The following is a 20,569-nucleotide window of genomic DNA, read 5'->3' as shown; positions in this document are numbered from 1 at the left end:
AGACCTGTTCAGACACAGCGGAGCCTGCTATAACACATACTCTCTCTTAAAAACCCAAACACAACTTTATTAGAAACTTCACCTGTCAGTATCCCAGTTAAGCAGTCTGACATCTGTAAACAAAACCCAAAGTAGGTTTAAAAAAGAACATATTAACATTTCCTTAAGGACGGGGGTGGGGAGGTGGAAAGACATCTCAAATGCAGATGAAGAACTTTGCTCTGTTTTCTCTTGCATGGAGTTGCTCATCTGCAGCTTCAAAAGCAGAGTTCTATCCAACTACAGCTATCACAGGTGAAGCTATGAAGCTTCTGGAGTCAAAGCACTAAGAGCCAGCCATATTTCAACAGAATGATAGTACTTAAAAATATTGAGGTCTTTTGGTCAAGGTCATTCCAAATAGGGAGAGGGGTTACTGGTTTTCACTGACACAGTCCAGGTGTGTATCTCCATTCTCAGCTTCTGTAACAGTAACCATGGCTGTGCTAACTTGAGGGTCTTCGATGAGGTCAGCAGGGTCCTGATCAGCTGGGGTGTTAAACTCCTTTTCTAAGAAACCAGTGAAGAGTTCTGTTGGAGAAAAAACAAACCAGACAAATTTACCACCATTGAGAAGACACTGTTGCTGTGTGTCTAAATGCAAGTGTCTGTCACTGGTCTCAGCATGCTGGAAAGCCAACTTCAGAGGTGACCAGCAAGTTGAGCTTCATTTCAAAGGTGTCACTACTTGGCATGACAACTAGGGAGCGTGGTTCATGACTTGAAGGAGGAACATAGTTTGAATTTGAGAGCTGCAGTTTGCTACCTCCTACAGCAGCAGTGATTCCTGTTTGTATTGTGCCGGTCAGCTATAGGATCTGCTCAGGCTGCTGACCGGAACAGTAACATGCAAGTCAGAGTTGCTTACCATTGTGCTGGGACTGGCTGTTGCACTGCAGCTTTGCCTGCCGACGTTCCAAGGCCAGCTGTCTGTTCTTCTTGATTCGCTCTTGTTGTTCTTCTGTGAGGGTCGTACCAGGCAGAGAGCTGAGTTCCTCTGCATTTCCAGAGCATGTATGCTCATCTTCAGCAGTTGCATCCAGTCCATTGCTTTCCCCTCCACCATCTGGTTAGAAATCAGGGAGTGGAAAGAAGAAGAGGCAGAAATCAAAACATCAACCCAGAAAAAACATTCAGTATCTGCCAGGGCACCATTTAAAAAGTGTTCCTGTGTTCTATGTTTTAAAGTTGTATTGATAGCTGAAGATCATTCCACAACTTAGTTTTAAGAGGCAATTTTCTGCCTAGACCCACATACCTGATACTCAAAGCATTCAACAAATGCTTGCCAGATACCAAACACACAGTAACAAATGCCTAAATTTAGAGGCACAGCTCAGCATACTAACTTAGCAATCACAAGCTGCACTTGAAGGTTGGATAAATTTGGCAACCCTTACTGAAACAAGTAATTTTCTTCCCACCTCTACTACTACGACACTGTCCTTTGGGAAATGGTAGGACTAGATAGGAGAATTAGACAGGTTCACAGACGTGGAAGAGGCAGCTTTGAACTTTCACTGTTAGGGAAGATTTACTCTTTACCAACATTAAATGGGGGCAGCTCAACTCCACTAGCCAGACTTCACCAATCAAAAGAGCACTCTTCCACAAGTGCCCAAGGCCAAGTGGGCTTGTGCCTCTGCACCACCTTAAGTGTGAGAATAAAGAAGTTCTCTGACAACAAGGTTTTGGCTTCCAATACAACACTCTTGCTTGACTTATTTCTAAAGCATAGTACAGCTGTAGCAGTCCACTCACTAACATGGTTCAAGAGTGGATCAGCAGCACATTTACACACAAATGTATGGAACCATCGCACAGAAAAATCTGATAACTCTGCAGATGCTGTCGGCAGGAACCATTTGCTTTACTCTTTGTGGTGTCTTATGGCTGCATTCTGTTTCTAGCAAATACAGCCACCAGTGAAGACAGCCACATGTCACCAACTGCCCAAAGATTGTGCCCACAGGACAGACAAGCTTTTACCACCGGTTAACTCATCCAACAGAACACCTTTCCCAAGCTGGTCTGGAGGCTGAGGTTAGGTGAACAATGTAAAGAGAATTATTTCAAGGGAAACCCACAGTGAAGGTGTGAACATCTGCAAAGGACCTCAAGAACAACTATGAAAGTCTCTTGTTTCTGCTCCTAAAGTTTCTCTCAAAATACCAGAAGAACTCTGCTCCCTCTTTTCATTAAAAAAAAAGTATTTCTAGTTTGAAAACATCATCTGATTGGAAAAGTCTCTTGAATTCTTCACTTGTTAAATGGCTAGATTTTGATACTGGAAGAAGGAAGTAGTAGCTATATGCTGAGGGTGACAGGTCTAACACTCCCCCACTACACCCTGACTGCAGCAACAACCTGAAGAATAAGCAGTACACTATCTTCCATTTCTGCACTAATAAGATCCAAGAGCTCTTCAGGCTGCATGCTTGCAAGACTACAATGCAGACCAGTAAGTTGATATAATCACAGGGGTTTGGGTTGGTTTGTTTAAATGTATTTCTAGTAATTCCACCAATAACATCAATTCTCCATTTCTTTCAGTACACCACATACTTTTATTTATATATACCTACATGTAGCATTTTAGTTCAAATACAGTTTTGTCATCTAAAGTCTCACAGAGGCTTGGTTTTAAAGCAGAGGACCACCTGACAATCTCTTCTACGTTAGAAAAATGTATCATGATCATTAATTTCTGGTCAGAAGGAGAGGAAGCAAAGGAGTTTTAAGGACTGAACAAAAGCATAACAAGCATACCTTGCTCATTTGCAAAGTCTTCATGTAAAATAGGAAGGTCAAGTCTAATTCGTTTGAGGCAGGTCTGCAATTGAGAGATTAAAATACTGGTATGACATCTGGAGCAAAGTCTTCTGTGCACTCTTCACACTTTGTTACTCTGGGAAAAAATATTCCTCTCACTACACACCTGTTTGACCAACAATTTTTAATGCTGTGGATCACTTTCCTAGCCCTTCACCTATCACCTAGCCAGATGAAGCAGCAAGCTTCATAAGCCTTCTCCTGCAGGCTCAAATGTTAAAAAACCCCAAACAACCAAAATCCACAAAACGAAAAGGTTCCAGCAATCTTACACAAATTACTTCACTTAAAGATCAACATCAAACATCACAGTCAACAAACAAAGAAAGGTTGTAACTAAATGTAAACTTACATATTGGAAAGAACCAGTTATTTTTAAAAATAAGAGATAAATTAATTAAAATAATATTATACACCTTTGTGGTGCACACAACTGAAGCAGTCTTTTGTGATATAATTGCTCTCCTGGCTCTCTACAACTCGCTGAAAGGAGGTTGGAGCCAGGTGGAGGATCGGTCACCTCTCCCAGGTCCCAACAAGACAAAAGGAAATGGCCTCAAGTTGCACCAGGAGAGCTTTAGGCTGCACATTAGAACAACTTCCTCCATGCCAGGGTTGTCAAAGCCTGGAACAGGCTCCCTAGGGCAGTAGTGGAATTTCCATTCCTGCAGGGGTTTAAAAGCCGTGTAGACATGGCGCTGAGGGACACGGTTTAGTGGTGATCTTGCAGTGCTGGATTAACAGCTCGACTCAATGATCTTAAAGGTACCTTCAAATCAAAACCTACTTTCCATTCTTAAGCCTACCTCTTAGACAATTCATAAAGAGTAACTAACAGGAGCAATACATACCTGAACTTCCTTTTTGTTTCCCAAAGTCTCCACTCTGTCAATAAAATCCTCAAACTGCAATTTTGGAAAGAGTCTGTGAGCCCAGTGTTCCATGTGTTGTATGAGTGTCTTCAGGTCCTCTGCCTAGGGCACAAGACAAAGACACACAGCTGGTGAACACTAAGTGAATGGAACAGGAATATTCTTGAAAATATTAAGCATCAGCAGCTTAAAAGTCTCTTGAAAATATAAGTAATATGAAAGCATGTGTAACCTTTCCTCCTATCATCACACCTGTAAGTGCATGAAAAGAGCTATCCAAGTTTGAGATCAGAGTACATCATGCTCGTTAACATGAAAAACTCTGGGACAGAGGTGTCCTAACAGTCAGAACGTTTTCAGTACTAGAGATGGTAAAGGCATTCCACGGGTAGTTGGCAGTCTCACTAGCCTGGGGCAATTTCAAAACTCTTCTTCTATGAACAATACAGGAAGAGTTTTGAAGCAGAGGTAAATAGCTTTAAGATCAAAACATGGATTTTGTTAAAACATTCCTGTCGGTTTTTGAATTTGCAACTAGAAACCCCACCAGAGCAGGCTCAAATACTGCAAAAAAAGCTGGTGAACAAGAGTATAATATCAATTCTCTCCATATCAGATGGGCAGCAATCTATCAAATCGAAGTAAATCTCCCAGAAAACAGAACAAAACCTCACAAAATCTCACCTCATGCCCTTTACCCTTGAACTTTACGTTGTCAAACATATGTCTTAGTGCTGGAAGTCCTCTTTCTGAAATTAACCTGGTAATAGGAGATGGGTGAAGTTATGTGAAACCCATACTTTCTCTTCTAATTAACAAAAGCACACAAGAACTCCAACGAAACAAAACCCAGAACACAAACAACCCCCACCACATTCCTTTAAATAGCCCAAGGCTAGAGAGCTCTATCTGAAAGACTTACAGAACCAGAAGACACACAAAACGGGACAAAGACTCCTGCAAAACCTAAGACTGGCTTATAAAGAAAACTGAATGTTCAGGTTTATTATCTATATTTGCCAACTAAAACTAGTCATATGTGTGAGTAAGGCATTCAACTGTGGTATCACTGCCCAACTTCACCACTGTATTTAAAATGGAGGAAATTGAAAGTTCAAATTGTTTCTGTTGTTTATAAAGTTACTCAGTTTTAGCAACAACAGCAAAGAAAATATTACAATCCTTTATCTTTATAGTTTATTTGTTAGTTAAGCCAGGTTCAGGTAGTGCCTCACAGCCACCATGACACTGAGATTTTATTTTGAAGCAGACTAAGTAAAAAAACTAAGACCTACAGTACTATGTTTGGAGCAAAATAAAGACAACCCATCTGGAATGTCCTATGCATAAATAGTAAATATCTGTTAATATAGTGTTAGTCATGTACTAAGTTCCAAGAAGAATTCAAGAAAGTTAAAACAAGCAATAGCATTTCAGGTAGGCAAGGAATAAAAAAGTTGGGATAGTGTGAAAAAGGCACTTTAATCTCAAAAAACTCTTGATCTCTAACTTGGGACCAGAGTCACTTTACTCATCCTCCCACAGCCACATACCGAATTCAACACAGAAAGAAATATTCTGTAAGAAATTACCTATTGGCATCTAGTTTTGGTATCTGTCTTTTAACTGCTTTCCGTGTAGCTACAGCTGAATCTTTTCTTTGTGATTGCTGGTTTCCATCTGCTTCTAATAAAGAAAATAACATGTTAAGTATATAACACAACTGACATCAACTGGCATTTCATCATGCAAATGTTAACTTTTTAGACTATCAAAAAGGCAGCACCAGAAGTTTTCTATTGTAGGTACAGCGCTCCAAACAAACCCCTGCATGTTTCACCTTGTTTGTTCAGTACACAGCGAGGTCTTTTCAAATACCAGCAACTACTTTTTACTGTCCTGAAGCGTCCTGGACTTTTCCCAAGTCACGTTCTTTACAAAATCGACCAAGATTTTGCTGGAGTGCTACCTCCAACACTCTTCCCTACTCTGAAATCCAAGCTGTAAAGCCTAACATTCTGTTAGAAGAGTTTGCATTTTATATTCACTTGCATACATGTGTTTGTGGAAGTTACAAATATAGACTTCTTCCGCAAGCTCAAGACACACACAGTCAAGAGCAATTTAAAGTTATAAACTATTTTCTTACCTACACAAGACTTTGTACAAAATAAGTGCAAGATAGTGAAGTACCACACCAAAAACATTGATTTCACAGCATTTCATTGTCTCTACTGCAAAATGGAATATTTAGGAGTTGCAAACACTCACCTGCATTAGCTTGAGCCCATTCAACATCATCTTTTCCAGGAGAGGCTGGAGGTGGAAGAGGTGGGAACGTTTCATCGTCTATATTCTCATAATCAGGAAGATCAAACAAGTTGTTCTCTAAAGGATCCATCACTGTCACAGATAAGCTTTCTTCCCTTCCTGCTGGACACAGAGAACATGTTTAAAGAGAAGGAGCAGGAAGGGTCCCCCAAAGCAGCTAACCATCTGTCACATACTCTGTCTACAGCTTTTCCAGCAGGATATTTGCCAATCAGAAAAACTAATACCGTCATACAAATTAAGAAGCAGATATGATACGGATGAATGACACAGCCCAGCCTCACCGGACCGAGTAAATCTGGCGTGTTTCAATTCATCAGATACTTGGAAGTGGCAGGGTGACAGAACAAGGCAAAAGAAACAGTTTCCTAACTGAACTAATGATAGAGACGCCGGTTACCATTCACGTCCTTTAGAGTCAAAGGCTATGGGGGCTGGGGTGATGACTCCTCTGATTTGCAAACTACCCGCCACAGGCGCGTCTGGAGGAGTCTCCTTTCTCGCTCCTCAAGCCAAACTAACTGCACAGTTCAGTTCACCAGCACAAGTGGGTTTAGGACGGCTCAGCCTCACCAGGGCCGCATTCTCCAGGCTTCAAGAACCGCTCTTTTTCAAAAGGGAAATCAGTTTCTCAGATGGTTTTAGCGGCAAGAAAGTCGCCTCAAGCAGCTCTGTCTACACCGATCTTCGGGGGCGAGCTTCCTACCTGGAGCTGCAAAACGGTCGCGGAGGTTGAGGGAGTCGGACGGTGGCTGCAAAATTGCTCGCCAGGCTTTTCAGAGGCAGCGCTCCGGAGCTACAGTGCGGTGCCAGGCGCTACGGAGGCCCCGCTCCCTTCGCACAGCCGGTGCGCAGCACGGAGACGTGCTGACCCTGCAGGAGAGGATGTGGGAAGGGCGCGCTTCTGTTTCTCTCACCAGCAGAAAATCGGGAGGATACGGAACTTCTCGTCTTCTTTCTGAAGGCCGAGAGCCCCCCGTACACCCGAGCAGCGACTCCCGCCTCCCCACGCCGCCTCCGCCTCCTGCCCCGGCCACGGACGGCGGCGGGCGGAAGGCGCCGCGAGAGGCGAGGTCTCGCGAGACCTCGGGCGCGCTGGCCGCGGCTTGGCGCCAAAACGCCTGGGGCGCGGGGGGTGCTTAGGTGCTTGCCTGGGATGTAGCTTCAGTGAGCTCTGCTGCCACAGCTCCGGGCAACGCTTGCTGGGGACGAGGCATTTATTCGCAGTATATATGACTGCATGGCCCCTCCATGAGGCAGCCCAAACGCCTGGGGCGCGGGGGGCGCTTGGGTGCTTGCCTGGGATGTACCTTCAGTGAGCTCTGCTGCCACAGCTCCGGGCAACGCTTGCTGGGGACGAGGCATTTATTCGCAGTATATATGACTGCGTGGCCCCTCCATGAGGCAGCCCAAACGCCTGGGGGGCGGGGGGCGCTTAGGTGCTTGCCTAGGATGTACCTTCAGTGAGCTCTGCTGCCACAGCTCCGGGCAACGCTTGCTGGGGACGAGGCATTTATTTGCAGTCTATAAGACTGCGTGGCCCCTCCATGAGGCAACTCCAACGTAGGATTTAAAACTGCGAATGCTGAGCCCTTTCTTCCATTTGAGGAGAGGACCGTGGGGCAAGTGGCAACCCCAAGCTGTTCTCTAAGGCCAGAGCCTTTTGGTAATTTAAAGCTAAAGGGATTGTCCAGACTGTAAAAAATCCACCGCCTTCTCTGAGACTTGGCTGCTGTGCACATAAAATGCCGCTTAAGGGCTGAGGCGTTAGGCTGCAGAAACAACAGGAGAGAGAATCATAGAATCAACCAGGTTGGAAGAGAACTCTAAGATCATCCAGAACAACCTAGCACCCAGCCCTGTCCAGTCAACCAGACCATGGCACTAAGTGCCTCATCCAGTCTTTTCTTGAAGACCTCCAGGGACGGTGCCTCCACCACCTCCCTGGGCAGCCCGTTCCAATGGGAAATCACTCTCTCTGTGAAGAACTTCTTCCTAACATCCAGCCTAGACCTACCCCAGCACAACTTGAGACTGTGTCCCCTTGTTCTGTTGCTGGTTGCCTGGGAGAAGAGACCAACCCCCACCTAGCTACAACCACTCTTCAGGTAGTTGTAGACAGCAATGAGGTCACCCCTGAGCCTCCTCTTCTCCAGGCTGCACAACCCCAGGTTGTTCCAAGCAGTGGGCTCTAGTGCTGTCACACTTGAAAAATACTCTCCATATCCCTGTAGGTCAGTCTGTGGAAGTGTATCTGACTTAAATGATAGGCTCTTCATTTAAAACAAAACGAGATAAATTAATGCCAGGTATTAACACGTTAAAAGAATTGATTTTCTTCTGTTTCTCTTTAAACTTGACATCTAATATGTATGGTAATTTCATGTACTCCTCATAACGTGACAAAGAAAACCAGTTGCAGTTATTTTCCAGATAGGAAAAAAAAAAGTCTTTTAGTCAAATCTTATTTCAACAGTTAATGTTTAAAATGCGCGTTCCCAAATGCAGCATGTTTTATAGTCAAGAATACATTAATTATAGGGAGAGCACATTAATGGACTTGTTAGCAGTGAATCTAATTATCTTAGCATTTCAGATAGGGCCAATTTCTTCAATTGACTGAGGCACATGAGGTACGAAAATAAATGTAAGGATATACTAATAAGTATAGATCAAGTGCTGGTAATTGCAAGCTCAGAACAGTGTAAAGATTTGTGTCTCATAGAATTGCTGAAAATGAAGCATCTTTGCATTGAAAATAATAGTCACTATATTAAAAAAAATCTTTACAAATTAATTCGGTTTTGTCTGTAGTTTAACTATCTGATTTGTAACTATCAGTGTGATATATCTTTTCATTTCAATGTTTTCCATAATGGGGAAGAGGTTTCGTATGTGAAGTCATTGGGTTGGAAATACTTAGCTAATGTCAGCCAGATTTATTAGAGGCTCAAGATTTTGAAGTCCCCACAAATCCTTGCGTACTTTCTGCAAAAGTCAACTGGTAAATGAAAAGAAATAGCATAGTAGGGTTCTCTGAGAGCAAAGGCAGAGAGAAGGTAGTGTTAATTTACCTGGCTTGCCCAGGTCTGCGTAAGCACAGATGAGTCCTGTTACAGGTAGGTAACAGATGCTATGAAAGTGCTGGAAAGGCATAAAAGCACTATACAAAGGTTAAAGCAGAAGAGCATTTAAAATCTCTACAGAGTAGAGTGTTATAAATCTTACCATATTTATGCAACTTCAATTAATCAATATATCTGAAAAGCATTTAATCAGAGATTGGATTTGTTGACTGAGTGGTTCTTCTCAGTCCTATGCTCCTAATTAAATGAAAAGGCTATGCTGGTGGGCATTGATTATTGTTTTTCTCTCAGGAAATGGATAACCAGCCACATACTGATAAAATAATAAGTCAGGGAGACAAAAAAAACCAACAAACAACAAAACAAACAAAACTCCCCAACCTATAGCTTGCCTCTGTTCTAGAAACTACTTCTGGTTTCTAGCTGAGGTGAAATGGAAATACTACTTGTTTGTTTCTGTATTGAACAGTATCATTTCTTTAGAAAACCTGCGGAAAATTGACACCTTATTTTATATTTCAGTCTCATTTCCTGGTTTATGTTATATGTAGTATATGGCAAAGAAAATCTGTTAAATGGGTATTTGGCTGCTTTTACATTTGAAGAGTTTTTCTTCTATAGGAGTAGTACTTGTTCTGCAAGTATTATGTTGGCAAAGTAATTTTAAGCATTCATTTCTAAGCTTTTTGTAAGCATTGAGGAGTGTGTTCTGATCCACAGGGGTCTTTTCAGTCCCTTTCTCTTGAGGAAAACAAGATGTCCAAGACAGGTGGTGATCTCTGGCTGAAAATCAGTTTGTCTACCAGCCCCCTATTTTTGAACCTGTTAGCCAATTTCCACCAAATTTGAATTCCATTGCTATGGGACTAATTATTTCTGTAAATTGCTTTGTAAATCACTACATTTGTTTAAAGTTATTAAATATTACAAATAAAAGTTTGCATGAATGAATGTTGGCAGTAAAACAGGCAGTTTTACGTGGCAATCGAGTTGGGTTTATTTAGTGCCATAATTAATCTGTATGGTATTTCTCTTTTCACGCAAGAAATGAGACAATGAAAGAAAAAAAAGGTGATAATGAAGACAAGCTTCTTTGTTCCATTTCTATGTACAGAGACACCTTTTAGAACTAATTTTTCCAAGCCGTGGTGGAATCAATAAATCAGAAAGTCTCCCTCCTGAGAAGTCAATTTTTCCTGTATGATCTACCTGCAGAAATACCTGTTTGTAATGAAAACCTGATTCTTTCTATGGAGAATAGTCAAGTTCCTCAGCCATGTTTTGTTCTGGCAGGGGAAACAGGCTTAATTTTAGTTGAAAGTGCACTGAAGTTAAACCCATGTGTATGAGAGAAGTTTGGTCTACAACCATCCTGAAACATTTAAAATGTGCTATATAATCATATAAAAGAAAACTGGTTTATGCCTATATAGACTGATGTGACAACCATCATAAAATATCAACAGCGACTAAACAAATGAGGTGTCTTGTGAGGCTTTGAGCAAAGCCCAGAAGCCAGCCACCCAGCTCTGGGGTTCCTCTGAGGTTCCAGGGGAATGATAGTGTCTGAGGAACCTGGTGGTGGCAGCAGCACTTCCACGGAAATTAATCTTGCAGCAGCATCAATCTATGCAGAATCACAGCATGGTGAGGGTTAGAAGGGACCCCTGGAGATCGACCTCCGTGCTAAAGCAGGGTCCCCCACAGCGGATTGCCCAGGATCACAAAGCCCAGACGAGTTTGGTATCTCCAGAGAAGGAGACTCTGCAACCTCCCTGGGCAGCCTGCTCCAGGGCTCTGGCACCCTCACAGCAAAGCAGTTTTTCCCCTTAGGTTTAGGTGACTATTTCTATAAAATCCCAGACTTTATTTCTACATTCAGTCAAATCAAAATACACTTGTTTTCATGGCGTATGTCAAAGGGACTTCAAAAGAGATGGGTGAAATCGGCAGTTCTTCAGATTGCAGAGCGCTGTGTTTGCAGTGCAAGGATGAAGTGCTCCAGAGGAGGGAGCTGTCTTGCAGCAGCTGGAATTGGCTGGAGGGAGCATGGCTTTGAACGGCAAAGATGTGAAAATAGAAGTTTAATCTTTTTCCTCTTTAGAAGCAGGCAAAATGTCAGGAACGACATAGCATTTATGCATAACATATAGGGAAACTTATTCCTAATCTCAGTTTCTCTTAAAGCATTATTGACTATTTTGATTGGAAAAAAAATTCCTTGAGGTCCACTTCAGTCTGATTATTTTATGATTTGTGCGGCTCTGAGGCTAATTGGAATATTTTAGTGAGAGAAATTAGATCATCGGTTGTAAAAGGAAAATAATGATGACGTCTATATCATTCGTTGGTTTGCTGAAAGGGATAAAAAGCCAAAATGTAAACAGTTTGTCCCACTATGCTCTGGGATGCTTCTCCCTTTCATATCCCCTTTGCCCTGCTCTCATATCTTCCACTAACTTTGGCTAACAGATAACAACGTAAGCTTTGCTGGGTTTTCAGTTTGTCTGTCTAGGAAGGAAGAGGGAGAGAAAGAGGCTTTGAACCTCTTCTGGGCAGTTTCTTTGGAAGGGAGTTTGGATTACTGTCTTGTTTCTAATTGGTATAGAACTAAATACTTGTAAATATATTGTGTATATATGCTTGTAAATGTTTGCTTTGTTGTAAATACAGCTTTATCTTACTTCCAAGCCATCCGAGCTAGTCTGGTAAAGTTGAGTAGTGTGTGTGTTTGTAGAGTTCCTAACCCACCACATGATTCTACAACTCTAAAATATTTTGCTTCTGCAAGCCACAGAAATTTAAAACATGGAATTCATAGTGGTTCTTTATACGAAGTATTTACAGTCTTAAGTTTTGTTATGGAGTTTGCACTGCACTTTTCCCATCAGCTGTCTGTCAGTGTGAGCCACACTTCTTTATTTCTGTTTCAGACATCCTGCGTGCCAAAATCTCAGTTCTCAGTGGATATATCCAATCACTCATCTGATGTGTTGGCTTTTTGTGTGATGGAGGAAAACAATTGTTACAAGGAGAAAAATAATCCAAACTATACGGATTTTCACAATTCACAAATAAAATGCTTCTTTCTTCTGCCCTAACATTTAAAAGTAAAGAAAAAGCTTCCCTGCAATAACCTTTTCAGGAAAAGGGGGCCATATTTTTGCAACACAGAAGAATAATAATAGTTGCCTAACTCATGTGGGTAATTACAGCATAACTAAACTGCAGTTACACGAGGCACATATAGTAATTGCACATTCAGTACCTGCCTGGTGTTCACATGTTCTCTGCAAAGGAGTCCAGTGCTTCAGACAAAGGAGCCCTTGCACTTCCCTGCTCACAGAGGCTCATGAACTGGTCCTGCTTCTTGCCTGGAGACATAAACACAGCTCTGAAGGTAGTGCTGGAGCAGCTGCTGAGCAAGAAGAAAGACATTTCTAGGCATTGATCCTTTTCTGCTCTTGGGCAAAAGACATCAAGAACAGAAATATAATACTAGTTATAGTGGTCAGTGCTGAAACTGCCAAAGGAATTGATTTTTCACCCTTCTACTCAGTACCACACCATCAAGCACCAGCTTAGCACCCAGTCATTTGGTGCTACCTCAGTTCTTGGCTCACATGTGTCTGTGAGAGATTCCATTTACCACTTCAGCAAATTGATGAGTAAGTGCAGAGTGTTTTCTTTGAGATGTGTCACATTTGTTGACAGAGCACTGTACAGTGCAAAAACTTACAGTAGTAGTGGTAAGAAATTCTCAGCTGTGTCAGAAAGCAGAATAAATCTGCTTCTTGGAGAACTTATCTGGGTAGAGCCCTGAAAAGAATTTCCATCTGACTTCTGCTAGATTCAGACTACAAGAAACTGATCTTCCAAAGAAACCCAAACTTTATCAAACTGCTTTGCAGCAGTATGGGCAGGATTGTATTGCTACTCTTCACAAAAGGCAAATGCATTTTACTTGTATCTCCTGAATCTTATGATTAGCATATAAGTGTCACAGCTACACTGCATATGTGTAATATCCAGATTGCCTTTGGTAATCCATTGGTGGCACTCTGATATTTGAAGACCTCAAGATTTATACAACTAAACATCAGGAATCTTTACTTTTAAATTCTCCCTCTTGGAAAGAGAACTGTTATGAAGGAACAGCTAGTCCTGACTGAATGAAAATGATGTATTTTACTCTTAAAGCAATTTTGCCTAGCCAAGGAGGAATCATTATTGTACTGGAGCAAGGCCATTCAGTGGTACTCAACAAAAGGAGACACACATTTTGAGGCAGCTCTGGTTTGTAGAGGGCTGATGGACCAGTGCTGCATCAGCTGATCCAGCTGAGATGTCACAGGATCTGGTCATCCCATTTACCACTGCTTCTCCATGGGGTCCCTCTGCTTCTGCTGCTCTTTATGGTGTGGTTCATATATCCTCAAGGATTATGTGGCAGACTTATTTTCTAAAAAGGAGTACTTTAGAGCTGTGTGGGAGCAAGCCACTGTTAAAGCAAGGCAGTGTTCAGTGTGAATCCCAGTGTGGAAGCTTTTTTCATCAGTAAGGTGGCATTTGTTCTCTCACATTGTAACCTTGTATTTACACTGGTCTTTATCTCCCAAAAATTCCCCATTCCAAAGAAGCACTGTTCTTCCCATGGCTGGGATCACAGCCTTGCTGTCTGACAACTGAGGATTTGCACGTTCAGGACTTCTGTTCAGCCTTAAATTACAGAAGCAGTGAGTTCATAAAGTATCATACCCATGGGCAACACTGATTAAAAAAAAAATCATTGATCTTAGTTCCTGCACCATACATTCTTGCTTTTTTGTGCATCAACACACAGAATCATAGACTGGGTTCGAGTGGGAAGAGGCCTTTAAAGGTCATCTAGTCCAACTCCCTTGCAGTCAGCAGAGACATCTGCAACTAGAGCAGGGTACTCAGATTCCCAAAACAACCTGACCTGCAGGTTCCAGACATGGGACATCTCTCGCCTCTTTGGACAACCTGGACCAGTTTCTCAACACTTTCAGTGTTAAAAAGTATTTTCTTCTCTCCAGTCTGAATCTGCCTCTTTTCAAATCATGACCTCTTGTCCTGTCACAGCAGGCCCTGCTCAAAAGTCTGTCCCCACCTTTCTTCTCCGTTCCTTTAGTCCTTAAAAGACCTCCAGGTCTCCCTGGAGCCTTCTCTTCTCCAGGCTGAACAACCACATCTAGCCCAGCCTATCCTTACATCATTGTTGTGACCTTTTCTGGCCTCGCTCCAACAGGTCTATGTCCTTGTGCTGCAAGCTCATAATAGTGAGCTCCTGGAAAATAAAGTTTTATTGATTATGTTTCTAGGCTCACTAAAATAATGTATTTACAGAAATGTAGAGAGCCTTCAAATCATACTATGTCAAACTTGACAGAAATGTAGAGACATAAAGTCTTCATCACATCCTGGACCAGCGCTGAGCATGCCAAGCACTACGGCAGTGCTTTAACACCAGCAGCTCAGGCTCTTAATTTTCCTGCGCCTGTTAGTGTTCATAATTGACAGTTCTGTAGCTGTAATCCTCACTTTCCATTTTTAATTCAAGCAGTTACTTGGAGGAAAATGCAGCAGCCGTTAGTACCCCAACCGAGGCTTGCGTTTTAACTACCAGTGCAGTGGTCTCCACACCAGCGCACGTTAACGATTGCGAAGGAGGGAGATAAACGAACTGCTCCGCCAAACCGCGTCTGAACCGTGGGGATTTCCTTGTGGAGAAAACCACTGTGCTTGTTGGGAGCAGCCGATCTGAACAATCGCCCTGAGAAGTCTTCATCTCAAAGCCCAACCAAAAAAGTTGACGCTAAGCCATCACCCCTGTGAACTCGAGCAGCGGCGAGGGCGCGGCCGCACGGAGCTGGTGTCCGGGGCTCCCCCGCGCCGTCTCCGCCCCGCACTGTTCGATCCCCGACCCGCAGCTGCGGGCAGAACGCAGTGAGGGCAGGACTTCACCCAGGCTTCCCTGCCCGCAGCGCGCCTGCGCTTGCCCACCGCGCCTGCGCTGCGTGCGGGCCGGGGCGTTGCGCGCAGGCGCAAGCCCGAAGAAGGGCACATTTTGAGCCCGGGCAGGTTTCTCCGTCGGGAGTTGCTGGGAGGGAGAGAGTGAGCTCGGTGCTGTTTGTCGGGGGAGGCCGGCGCTGGGCGGGAGGAGTGGCGCGGCTGGGGTCTGGTGGTGGCATCACAGGCACCTGTCCGCTGAGGAGGCTGCTCGCAGCCCGCGGGAGCATCGGCGGCAAGGGTAGCCCCCAACTTTGCTGCGCCGCAGGAAGTCCCTCGAATCTGGCCGAAGTGGGGCCGGGGCTTCTCCGTCCGTTACCCTCCGCGCCGTCTGGGGGCGAAAATGCCGAAGAAGAAGCCCGGGCCGATTCAACTCAACCCTGCTCCGGATGGATCCGCCGTCAACGGGACCAGCTCTGCAGAGTGAGTGAAGCCGGTTTTGGGGGTGGCCGGGGCTCCAGCCGGGCTGCCCCTGCGTTGCGGTGGCCGCCGTCCCGCGTCCCTAATGTGTGGGGCGCGGTCGCCCCTGCTGCAGCCTTCCCGCCGCCCGGAGCCGTGCGGTGTCCGCCCGTGGGCCGGCCCCTGCGGAGGAAAGCGCCTGTCCGAGGCGGTGAAGTGGCGGCGGCAGGGCGTCTGGGTCAGTTTCTCCTTAAGCCGTCTTGCTTTAAGCCGGCACGGCCTGCTTTCCAGAAAAATCAGAATTATCGGTTGCTGGGGTTGCGTTTCCCCCCCGCCCCCTCAGGGGTACCTGCTGCGAGTCTCCTCAGCTGAATAAATGGATGGTGGCAGCGGCAGTAAACAAACTCTGTCAGATGTGCAAGGTAAATAAGCCGAGGGAAAAAAATAGAAGAAAACTTGTATAACTCACTTCTTGTAGTCTGGTAATACTACCCGTTGAATCCTTAGATTATATATTATATAATTATCTACTGAGTGCCGAACTACACCTTTCTAATAACGTGTTGCATAAGTGTGTGTGTGTGGGAGAAATTAGCGAAAAATCACAGGTTTGTAGAAGGGGCTTTTTTTTTGGTCGGCTTTTCTTTCCTTTTTTTTTTTCTTTTTCCCTTTTTCTTTTCCCCCTCTTGCCTTTAAACCAAGCTACCGCAGGTCTCAGTACATCTGTTTTCCAGTAATGAACAGGTTAAGCTAGGGTAGTGTGTGTGGAGGGAAGGCTGCTGAGCTTTCTGTGTGTGATACGAACGTTGCACTGTGTCACTGTCTGGAAGGTAGGTCGAAGCTAATCGTCATGGCACTAGTGGGGTTAAAAAAACCCACCCTGAACCTTACATTGTTACTTGTCCCTTATGAGTCGTCTGAGCTTATGGATGTTGGTGAGCGTGGAGGTTTCAGATATGCAGATGCAGTGCCAGCCCCGTGATGAAGTCTTATAAAAGGTTTTACTCTGAGGTTAACAGGTTTATATTCACTATTTGTTTTTTACGTTCAGGTGACTGGCTAGCTCTAAACTGAGCCTTGAACAAAGGTGCATCTTGGAAAAACACTTTCCTATCCCTGTATGGTCAGTTTAGTCTTCTGTATATGTAAACTGAGCTCTGATATACAAATCTACCACTCTGACATAGTAGTGAGACATACAAGTCTTAGGTTCTACAGCAGCCTGCTTGTATCATTGTTACACGTTTTAAGACTGCCTCAGATCTCATTTGACTACCCAAACATCTTGAAATAAAATAATGTCAGTATCTAGCAGCTCTAGCTGTGACATTTCTAGCAAACTCTTTTGATGATGGAGAGATGAGCTGTTTTTAAAACTATTATTTGGCAAGAGTTACTGAGTCTGAGCATTATGCAGTTACTGTTCTGGATTGATAGGGGAGAAATACCAGGTTTATCTTTGCTTTTATAGCAGCTTCCAGTTGTTTTTCTTCAAAGTAGTGGGAACATGTTGATTTAGTCTTCAGGGTTCCCTATTGGTTATTAGTCTTGTATTGTAGAGTAATTCTGTCATCTGCTGATTTTAGTACCCGAAGTTAATCCCCAAACATACAACATATTAAATATTGTATTTAATCACATCTCTTCATTGAAGAGTTTTAAGTTGCTTTTGCATGTCTGATACTGATTTACTTGTTGGAAGCCTTTGGAAACTCGTGGGAGTGGTGGGGCTTGTTTACACTGACTAACTATTTTGCTTCATTTTCTAGTTTCTGTGTTGATTCTGTGTGTGCCTCCTAGGTTTCTACTCTTTGTCATATAAGATCATATACCCAGCTCTTGCCAGGCTTAGAGTTGTGTTGAGTATTTTAAAAAAGAGGTAGCTCAGTGAAAGTAAATCCAGCAACCTGTTACCCTATAAACAGACAGAATTAATTAATTGTGGAAATATCTCCTCATGCTGCTAATATTAACTCCTCATTGTGAAAGATTTCAAATAGCAAGTAATAGTTGCATCACAATTTGGAAGGCTTCTGGGAATTAAATTGAAAACTGTTTTTTTTTCCTTCATCTGTAAGATTGCTTCCCTTTTTTCCCCTCTCCTGCTCTGTGCTTTTTTTGTTTTCTGTTTTGGTTACTGGTTGAAATCAGCAGTGTTTGTCAGACTGTGTACATTGTCAAGCCTTTCAAGTACGCTGTACATCTGTGAACTACCATCTTAACACTTTATAAAGCTCTGTTCCTGGTATGATGGAATTTTGGCTATGTGAGTCTCCAGTTACTCATTTGCTTCTACCATACACAAACCTGTCACTTTGCAAATGATCTCGGATGCTTCCCTGCTCTTCAGAGAGAATCTCTCGAGGAGGAAAGAGAAGAGCTCAAATTACTTAGCCGAGTAAAATGAAAATTCAGAGCGAGGTGCTACAATTGCTGTCTATAAATGCATGAAGGATCTAAACATCCAAAAGGAAGGAAGTTATTTAGGTCCAAAGGCGCTGCTGGCACAAAATCAAACAGATATGTATTGGCCATCTGTTGTATGTTGGAATTCGGAAACTTTCTATCTGTCAGAGGTAGAGAGTTCTGTAACACACTCCAGTGAGTATTTGACCTTCGGAATCTCTTGCTAGTTTTAAAATATTGAAGCTTAATGCTTTCAGGAATGAGTGTATATGATACTTTGACTTCCTGAAAGGAAGGAAGGAGAAAGGGAGGAAGTGAAAGAAGGGTTGGATGATTCAGGATGTCCTGCTTTCCATTCTTGTCTTGTCCTGTCTTCATCCTTATTTGGTGATGGTAACTAATTGACTAGAGTAAGAAGTTGTTTATAGCATGAGGTATAGGGCTTCAAGAAGCCTGCAGGAGGCCTGGATCTCACTTGCATGACTTCTTATTTTTTTTTCATTTATTTCTTTTGCCTGGCAAGGTGGTTTAAAGGAGAGTTAGAGTAATTGCAGTTTAAATATATGTATAGTGAATAATGAAAATGTTGTAGTGCTTTTCTCTGGCAGCAATTTTTGTTATTTGTAGCTTGTTATTTGAAGCAATTGAATTATTTGTACAGGATGTTGTGGTTCTCTAGGGACTTCCAAATCCCTAGTTGGACAGTAGAGACAGCTTAATGAAAGATTTTCCTATGTTGAGAGCTTCACTTCTGTTTTCAACCCTTCCTGCTAAGGAGCAGTTGCACAGGAAGAGTTGAACCTCTGCTGATGTTCTTGAGTTCCGTATTGCTTTAAAATCAAAACGATACTGGGCAGCTGCAGGTTGAATTTCATTCTGGCACTTTCGGACTTGCACAGTTATACTCTTGCAGGGATTTCGCAGAAATAAATGGGGAGGAGGGAAAACAACCAATCAAAGCTCCAAGAAAATTAATAAAAGGAACACTTTTCTTCTGACCAAACATTCTAGGATGGTTTATTGTCTTAGTAGCCAAAGGAAACAAAACAAAATCTCCACTTTGTGTTCTTTTCAAGTTTCTAACCCTCTTTGAATATCTGACAGTCATTACTAAATTTCTATGTTTCTTTGAAATCCAAGCTAGACATGAAATATGAGCTAGAAACTCTGCAAAGAAGCAGGAGGTTTCAAGGTAATGCCACTTTCTGTAATCATAGGATGTTAGGGGTTGCAAGGGACCCAATGAGACCATCGAGTCCAACCCCCCTGCCAGAGCAGGACAATACTATCTAACACAGATCACGGAGGAACACATCCAGACAGGCCTTGAAAGTCTCCAGAGAAGGAGACTCCACAACCTCTCTGGGGAGCCTGTTCAGTGCTCTGTGACCCTTACAGTAAAGAATTTCCCCCTTGTGTTGAGGCGGAACCTCTTTTGCTGCAATTTACACCTCTTGCTCTTTGTCGTATCACAGGGTGCAAGTGAGCAGAGCCTGTCCCCCTCCATCCCGGCCAGCCTTCAGATACTTAGAAACATTTATCAAATCCCCTCTAAGTCGTCTTTTCTCCAGACTAAAAAACCCCAGGTCCCTCAGCCTCTCCACATAAGCCATGCCTTCCTCTCCCCTAGTCATCCTCATAGCCCCCCACTGGACCCTCTCGAGCAGATCCCTGTCCCTAATGCAGTAAGCTGGTTTTGTTCACCTGAAAATAAAGTTACTTCATGTCACTTTTCAACTGTATCTTTATAACAAAGAAAGAGCAGTCAGTAGAAAGGGTCATGTTTATAATGAGAAGTGTAATTTGATACAAAATGCCTGTGAACACAATGTGCATCTAATTTTGAACTTGCTTTAGGTAGCCAGGTAAGACACGTGGTGATACATACAGACCACACAAAGACTTAAGTAGCACTGTCTTGTCTCAAATAGGATTTTATATTGAGGTGCATATCTTAAGTATTTGTTTTTTTTTTTTTCTTGTTGGTTTTGTTGTTGTTTTGTTTATTTTTCACTCTGGGTGAAAGCTTACCATTAACCAGCCATATTCTCATGTGGTGGAACATAATAGGGGGTCTTAAATGTTGATCTATGCTATGTTCTTCAGCACATTGAGTTTTACAGTGGCTCACCATGGAATAACTGAACTCTTTTAACATGTTCAATTAATTTATTAATATATAATAGAATTATTAATTTTGTTGTTCATACACTACTATCATGTCACATTCTTGCTGATTATTAACTTCTTTGGCATCTTAAAATTCCTATTTAATGAAATCCAAGTAGATGCTTGATTTTTTCCCTTTTTAATTAAAAAAAATTACTAAATGTGATTAAGTTGCCTGCATCTCATTCACCATCCATTCTCACTCAAAATGATTGCCTTCTGGTACACAAGTCTTCTCACTGCAGATGCTCTGGAGCTCCACCCTGTTCCAGTATATTCTGGATCAATCCTTCATGAGTCCAAATGGTGGGGCTTTGTTTCCACCCCTGGAGCAGTTGATTCCAGTGACTCCTTCCAAGTGAAAGCAAATTGGCTTGCATTTCAGTGCTTTACTTTGATGCA

The 20,569-nt window shown here is 42.9% G+C and overlaps 3 protein-coding genes and 1 non-coding gene across 6 annotated transcripts in view; 1 reads left to right on the top strand and 3 right to left on the bottom strand.

The window, feature by feature from the left end:
* Positions 1 to 20,569, bottom strand: part of MEGF11 (multiple EGF like domains 11) — a 408,774-nt gene that overhangs the window by 362,076 nt on the left and 26,129 nt on the right. The window lies entirely within an intron of this gene.
* TIPIN (TIMELESS interacting protein) lies at positions 47 to 7,085 on the bottom strand. Of its 3 annotated transcripts, none has more exons than XM_064157915.1 (8): positions 6,781 to 7,085; positions 6,015 to 6,173; positions 5,336 to 5,429; positions 4,428 to 4,503; positions 3,723 to 3,845; positions 2,809 to 2,872; positions 908 to 1,105; positions 47 to 570 (listed from the first exon to the last, which is right to left on the bottom strand). In XM_064157915.1, exons 2-8 carry the CDS (start codon positions 6,142 to 6,144, stop codon positions 413 to 415), a joined length of 843 nt encoding a protein of 280 aa, XP_064013985.1. In that variant the 5' UTR covers positions 6,145 to 6,173; positions 6,781 to 7,085; the 3' UTR covers positions 47 to 412. The 3 variants fall into 3 exon arrangements, with proteins under 3 accessions (XP_064013985.1, XP_064013987.1, XP_064013986.1); XM_064157917.1 differs by having other exon boundaries at positions 6,015 to 6,176; positions 6,992 to 7,074; XM_064157916.1 differs by having other exon boundaries at positions 6,992 to 7,073.
* LOC135183245 (small Cajal body-specific RNA 14) lies at positions 1,842 to 1,978 on the bottom strand. Its single transcript, XR_010305469.1, has one exon. It is a non-coding gene; the product is annotated as a small Cajal body-specific RNA 14 (non-coding RNA).
* The window catches only part of MAP2K1 (mitogen-activated protein kinase kinase 1), a 40,372-nt gene continuing 35,016 nt past the window's right edge, over positions 15,214 to 20,569 (top strand). The window contains exon 1 of the mRNA XM_064157941.1: positions 15,214 to 15,616. Coding sequence (XP_064014011.1) covers positions 15,537 to 15,616 — 80 coding nt within the window. The 5' untranslated portion in view covers positions 15,214 to 15,536. The remainder of the gene's footprint in view (positions 15,617 to 20,569) is intronic.

The sequence above is a fragment of the Pogoniulus pusillus genome, chromosome 17, assembly GCF_015220805.1.
Source record: "Pogoniulus pusillus isolate bPogPus1 chromosome 17, bPogPus1.pri, whole genome shotgun sequence".
NCBI lineage: Eukaryota > Metazoa > Chordata > Aves > Piciformes > Lybiidae > Pogoniulus > Pogoniulus pusillus.
This window is presented reverse-complemented; position numbering and strand designations above follow the sequence as displayed.